This window comes from Medicago sativa, chromosome 5 (genome assembly GCF_051527215.1).
Source record: "Medicago sativa cultivar Bolivia chromosome 5, Bolivia_mono, whole genome shotgun sequence".
Lineage (NCBI taxonomy): Eukaryota > Viridiplantae > Streptophyta > Magnoliopsida > Fabales > Fabaceae > Medicago > Medicago sativa.
The window spans coordinates 31,985,829-31,992,978 of record NC_140753.1 but is presented as its reverse complement, the minus strand read 5'-3'; the positions used below and the strand labels follow the sequence as shown (position 1 = coordinate 31,992,978).

Genomic DNA, 7,150 nt, shown 5'->3' with positions numbered 1-7,150 from the left:
ATCAAAATCTTCTTTTAGATAATGCCAAGCTGTTTCTTCGCACCACCTAATTTGTGTTCTTACTAGAGTAATATCCTGATAACTTGGATACAAAATAAATGGTAATAAAACCATTTTCCCTTTTGGATTTATTTTAAATTTTATTTTAGACTTTTTAAACCGGTTTTTGATCAACTGATTTAAAAGGTTTGACCTTTTTGGAAAAGTCATTTTGATGACTGCACCGTAGAATTTGCCTTGATATTTTCCTTCAAAAAAAAATGATTGATATTTAAGCATCATAATTGATTATTTTTCATTTCATATCATAATATCTATCTTATCTCTATCTCAAATCAAAAATCAAAATCAAAAAACAAAATCGTGAAACCTTATCTTCTTCACCTTCACGAAATAACCATGGCTTCCGATGATGAAATCGAGAAGACACAAGAATTACGCAAGAAGATGGAAAAGCAACTCGCACGTCTCATTAAAGTCACTAACGACCCAGATCTCTATGGCGATAGCGATAGCGATAAAGCTTCATACTTTCCTTTAATTCCTGCTACTGAAGAAGAAGAAGAAGAAACTCACGATGCTCCTCTCAGAAACTTTTTATCAATCACCGTTTCTAAAATTGCTCCTCTCAGAAACTCGCCGGATCCGTCTGTTAGGTCTTATGCTGATGTTATGAGAGATGAAGCGTTGAATAGGGAGAGAGAGGAAAGAATTAGGTTAACTTCGAAGAAGAAGAAGGAAGAGGAAGAAGCTGGCAAGGTTGCGCCGGAGAAGGAGAAGGAAAAATCTCCAACTCCAATGATATCACCAGATTCACCGGATTGGGATGCACCGGATTCGAATGCGATGACACCTGGGAGATGGGATGCTACTCCAACTCCTAGGAGAGTAACCAATGCTAGACAGGTAGATCATGTTGAGGTTACAAGATATGGTGGTAATTCAAAGATGTCACAATGCTCAGTGGAGAGACCTATTATCAGCAACTCAAAGAACAAACTTCTCATCCTTGATGTGAATGGACTACTTGCTGATTGTGTCAGTAACAGATATTATCAACAACCAAAACCGGATTTTTGGGTTAGAAGAACGATTAAAGGTAACATGGTCAAATACCAAGTTCTCTCATATCAAGTCCATATATGATCTAGGTTGAATTTAATAAATTTTACCTGTGCCTTTTGCAGTGTACAAGAGGCCCTTTTGTGATGATTTTCTACGGTTTTGCTTTGACAGATTTCATGTGGGAATTTGGTCATCTAGAGCCAAGTATTTGCTAACCTGTGTTTGATTTTATCTATCTTATTTCTTGTGTTTATTAGTTTGACTTGGGTTTACAATGTTATCATGTGCTAGTTTATTTGCATTTCAGAATTTAGGCTCTATACATTTTTATTCTTACTATTCTTGATGCTCGTGTGTACTGGCAGGTGGAATGTTGATGACATAATCAAAGATCTTATGGGGAAATCTGCATCCAGGCTGCTCTTTTGTTGGGTAATCTATTCTAGTTCTTTAGTTTTTAGCATAATTTTACGGGATATTTGGTTAGTGAAGTAAGTTTAAGTTTGCTAGAAATAATTTCTATATCTCAAGTCTAGTTAGTATTGGGATAAATGGTATATCTTTTCCTAGTTGTACTTCATTAACAATTTTACTGAGAGAATTCTTGCTGATCAAAAAAATATTGCAGTATTGTGTCGCATGTTTAATTTTAGCATACTATATATATATATATATATATATATATATATATATATATATATATATATATATATATATATATATATATTTGGGAAATAGTTATTTTGTGGAGACTAAGAAAAGAAACCAAAATTACTAATATTCAATTTGGTTTTATGCACGTGGGGCAGACTCTAGAAGCAATTTACTTGCTACAACGAGTGATTATTAGAGGGATCAAAAAGACTTTTCCATGGTTTTCAGTTATTTGGAGGTGTATTGTATGATAGAGTGCCAAGAGAGGTTTGGTTGATGAGCTAGAAAAGATAGGGGTTTTGATTTCCTACATTAGAACTATCATGATAGAACATCGTGGCATTGTTTGATCTATGTAGCCACCACACGTAATTGGATAAGGCTTGATTGTTGTTGTTTGCTTCTGCTGCAGAGACATCCCACCCTTAATAGCATTGTTCTCAGCATTATAGCTCGATATACTTTTACAGCCAAGCTGACTTGCATGCCTCCCTTGTGGAGGATTTTCCATATCATTTACTAACAAGTAACTACTACTATTACTTAACAGAAGCAATAAATTTTATATATGGATTTCACTTTAGACAAAATGGATTTGGATTTGATATTGTAAATTATACAATTGTGTTAGTAAAATAGTTTGTTTTTCGTATTACTAATTAGTATGTTAAAATGCAGTTCAAAATTATTACTGTTGTTAGCAATTAATTTCTACTTGGAATTTTTCTAGATGCTAATGAATCTTTCTTATGTTTTCTTTAGAATCAGTCCCACTGTAAAACTACAAAATTCAGTACTGTTGAGAATAAAGAGAAGCCCCTTGTGTTGAAGGAACTCAGAAAGCTGTGGGAGAAGCTGGAACCTAGTCTTCCGTGGGAGAAGGGAGAGTTCCATGAGTCAAACACATTATTAGTGGATGACTCCCCTTACAAGGCGCTTGTGAATCCTGTAAGCTCATGTTGTTTTCCTTTCATTCGTTATGCATTGAGCTTTGCTTTCTTGTGTTACACGGGTTTTCCTCTTATGTTGTCACTCCCCCTAATTGTATTATTTTCAGATGCATACGGCCATATTCCCCTACTCTTACCACTACTACACCAAAGACTCGTCATTATGTAGTCTTCTGTTCATATTTCTTTCCTCACACACCTTATCTTTTGCTTATTATTGCTAATTTCCATTGATTGACATATTCAAAGTCGTTTTTAGATTCCAATGCTTTCAATATATTTCGATATATTTATGCATCTAAGATTGTTTATTCATGTTTACACTCCCATTCCTTTTTACTATTAACAGGACCTGAAGGTGATCTTCGGGGTTATCTAGAAAGGTTGGCTATGGCTGATAACGTTCAAGAGTTTGTGTCAGAGAATGAATTTAGCCAGCGGCCCATAGGACCAGCAAATCCATCCTGGAGTTACTATCTCAAAGTTATAGAATCAGTCCGGGAAAATGATATACCTTCCGCACCAGATGGGGGAGCAAACTGCTTAAAGAAGAAAGTAGGTTGAAAGCTATTGATGCACGCCATTCGTACTTTAGAGTGTACTTGTCTGTGTTACGAACACATTACATACATCCTAGGACACAGATATGAGACCAAATATTTTGTGGTGTTTCAGAAATGATATTTATTACGAAGAATTGACTCACGAATTCCAAACTGATTAGGTGGTACAATATTAATGCTATACCCAACCTTGTTTTCTGACCAAAACAGAGGATTTAATTGGTTCACTAAAGTCGCGACTCCGTGCTCGTGAAATTTAGCCCACTACTACAAAATGAAGTTTTTACATCAGTTGGAAATCACTTTTCACATCAGGTGGCAACTGATGTAAGGTGTCATGATGTAGTATGTCCACATTCTTTTACATCAGGTACGAACTGATGTGATAGCTAACTTTCTACATCAGCCTTCTCTCCCCACTGATGTAATAGGTTCTCTTTAAAATTTGATATTAACGTACTCACATCAGTTCTCTCCGACCAACTGAAGTGAAATTTATTTATTATTTCATTAAATAATTCTTTTTTTTAAAAAAATTGCTTACAAAATCAGCTTCACACCACTTTCTTTTATTTTATATTAAAAATATAAAAACAAACATGGATATTTTTAATGCCAAAAAGGAAGTTACATTAGTCTATATAATTTGATATTACATCAATTTTCAAAACTATCCACATCAATATATTTCATATATAAAAAAGGTACATATATATGAATACAATCTGGCTAGAAAGCTATATTATAGCAATATCAACATATAGCCATATAAAATCTTTGGGCAGAATCCTTAAAAAAAACATCTTTTGTTCATAATATTCATCATACTATATACCCCTATAAAGCACTACCAAAAAAAATTAGTTACACTACCAAAAAAACAATATACCCCTATAAAGCATAGCCACATCAACATCATTTTAGCCATAAGTATCTTCACTACCATTTTTTATCTGCAAAAAAAAATCAAAAGAAAAAAATTAATTGAAAAAGTTATCTCAACCGCAAAATTTGGTTTAGAAACTAAATCAAACATAAGCACCGACAATCTGTCAACAAATGTCAGATTTTCAGATTGGCTTTACTTCATAATTGGTGATTATTCAAGGTATAAGACATGAAAGTATTGGTTAGAACATAGTGCACCTCCACATGACAATTTCCACTCACTTACTGTTGCGCCTTGTAGCTGTAGCTATCCATCATTTTGCCGACTCATTGTTTGCATCATGATCTAAAACATGACATGTCTAAACAAACAAAAATAAGAAAAATATAGAACAGCAGAAGAAAACTAAAAAAAAAATGAACAAATAAGAGAGAAGAAAACAACTACGGTGAGAATTGAGGGGAAAAAGGAAAGAAACTGAGACTTATATAATACATGCATTGAGAAAATAATAAAGGCGAAAAACAAAAGAAAGCCAAGGCATCCCTCACATGGTTTAAAGTTCCCATTAAATTTTAACAAAAGCTCATAGACAAACATTTACCCTTTGACAGAATCAACCTTACCCAATGTGTCTCCCATTACCAATCAATTAACCAAAGAAGGCTAAAGTAATGATCAAACATGAATTTTATCCCATAAACTGCCATAGTTGACATGGAATCAGCAGCTTCATAATTGTAGTTGACTTTAAATACAATATTCTAAAATTGTATATACATATTATATAGTGATTACATTCTTAAAAGAAGATAAAACAAAGTGTTTTATCTTGAGAGAAAGTTCTTGTATACTACTTAAAGCAACTCACCCTGTGTGTAATATACACGTACATGACATGAAAAATTTCAATGAAAGAATGTTAGTAAAATTGATAAACAAATTTAGGATGAGATTATCAATCATGTGAAGCACATACTAATGTGCTCTCAATTGCTTGCTGCATTGCATTAGTCACAATCACTTATTTGAAACTAGTGGCCACCTCAAAATGGAATAAAAATATGAAAATTCTACTTCATTTGATTCAATTAATATGCCTATTCTCGGGTAATTGGATGCCTAGCCATCCCTTTATGTTTCTCCAACAAATCCTACATCCCTTAGTGTTGCTGCTATCAATTAACTTTAAGCCATATACCTTTTCACATGGGTACCAATTTTTCAATCAAAACCTAACTAAAATCAACATCCGACTCTTAAGTTTTCAATCAAGGGTTACATTACAAAGTCTAATACATTCACTTACGGGGCTATTACTCCATGCACATCAGAGGACTTGGTTAAATAGTAGGAATTCAGCCATCCTTCAGGTTCTTCTAAAAGCTTCTTAACTGAAAAATATAAATTCTTCTTAACTGAAAAATATAAATTAACACAAAAAAATCAGACTGAAATATTCGATTGAAATTTTGCTTATCACGAAGATTTTAAATCAACATCACAATTTTGATTCTGAATGAATCACAGTCAAATGCAACTAATACAACCATTAAAATAAATTAGGAATTTAAGTTTCTCAGAACTCTACTGCCAAGTAAGATGCTTCAAGCCAACTAATCAGACCATATACATTAACATTATCAAAAAAACTCAACCATATATTGAAAAACAGGGTTTTAATTAAAGTTAGCAAATCACGATTACTCTCTATGCCACAACGCGACATAACAATTTTAACTTCTGGGTACCAATTTTTACTTCTGTTGACTAATCAAAACCTAACTAAAATGAAAACCTAACTAAAGAGAGAAAAATCAAACCCTAGAAAATCTAACAAATCTTACCGATTGATATGTGAGGTTTTACTTCTGTGGATGGTGAGAACAACAACCGCTACGACTTTGTGAAAGAAGGAAAACGACGACGGTTTATTCGACAAAGAAAGAAAACAGCGATGCTGTGAAAATGGTGAGTGGTGAAACGACGGTGAGTAGGAGAACTGATAGAGAAATCCAGATCAGAGAATATGTGTTTTAGGATGGTGAAAAGCTCAGTGAGTGTTAGACGTGAGGTGAAAAATAGATCTGAGAATACGCGTTTTACGAGATAGGCAAAAGGATAAGAATGAAAAGTTATTTTGTTTCCCTCATGTGTTTCTCTCTACTGATGTGAAAACAAGTTAGATACAAAGTTTACTAAAATTGCGAAAATGCCACCATGTTTTTTTTCCCTCATTCCAATTATGCACTGATGTGAAATACTATAAGCTAATAAGTTTTCCCCTCATGTCCTTATATCCACCCATGTGAAAGATAGACCAAAGTTTAATAAAATTGCAAAATTGCCACAGTCTGGATTTTCCCCCTCAGGTATTTTCTCTGCTGATGTGAAAACTAAAAACCCCATGATGTAAAAACCTTCATTCTGTAGTAGTGGATCGTTGGATTTTTGTGGCATACATTGAGGTCTATTTGCCTCAAAAGAACTATATACTTTTGGATCAAACTTACATTTACAGTTAGCTGCATACAAAGCTTATCCGGCCACATGCATGTCCAAAGCAGTTGAAATGCCAATACAAACTGTATTATGATTTGGTAATGGTATCTTCAATGTTATGCATACACGCATGCAAACTGTTTAGGTGAGACAAGCTTTGGCATTTAGGATTAACGCCTGCTTCAGTGTTCAATTTATTCTTTCAAAAAAAATCAAGATTCTTAATGTAACCCCATAGTAACCAATTAAGTAAAAAAGTTAGCCTAGAAAGTGGCATGTAATTAAAACATTGTTTGCAAACGTAAGGTTTCAATAATGAATACAAAGGGACTACTATAATCTATACATCTTCTCTAATTTACATCGGTTTCGATCATTAAAAAAATGTTTAGAAAAAAAGTTTTCCAACTTCCTAAAGTTGAAGTATATTAATGTATCGGTTTTTGTTTTATTTTAGAATTAATTTGTATCACTATTTCAATAGAAAGTGGCAAGTTTGTTTTTTTTTTTTTTTTTTTTGACAGAAA

At 33.4% G+C, this 7,150-nt stretch overlaps 1 protein-coding gene across 1 annotated transcript; it reads left to right on the top strand.

Moving 5' to 3' along the window:
• Nucleotides 1-399: 399 nt before the first annotated feature.
• Nucleotides 400-3,233, top strand: LOC146921805 (uncharacterized). The gene is made up of 6 exons (XM_085711386.1): nucleotides 400-1,099; nucleotides 1,188-1,269; nucleotides 1,431-1,497; nucleotides 2,482-2,667; nucleotides 2,777-2,832; nucleotides 3,017-3,233. Exons 1-6 carry the CDS (start codon nucleotides 400-402, stop codon nucleotides 3,231-3,233), a joined length of 1,308 nt encoding a protein of 435 aa, XP_085567512.1.
• Nucleotides 3,234-7,150: the final 3,917 nt, after the last annotated feature.

Bases quoted from the DNA above. Each gene is read 5' to 3' on its own strand.
- LOC146921805 (XM_085711386.1), top strand. From the start codon at position 400: ATGGCTTCCGATGATGAAATCGAGAAGACACAAGAATTACGCAAGAAG. The intron at 1,270-1,430 runs GTATTTGCTAAC...GTGTACTGGCAG, and splicing joins ATTTGGTCATCTAGAGCCAA to GTGGAATGTTGATGACATAA. The intron at 2,668-2,776 runs GTAAGCTCATGT...TATTATTTTCAG, and splicing joins ACAAGGCGCTTGTGAATCCT to ATGCATACGGCCATATTCCC.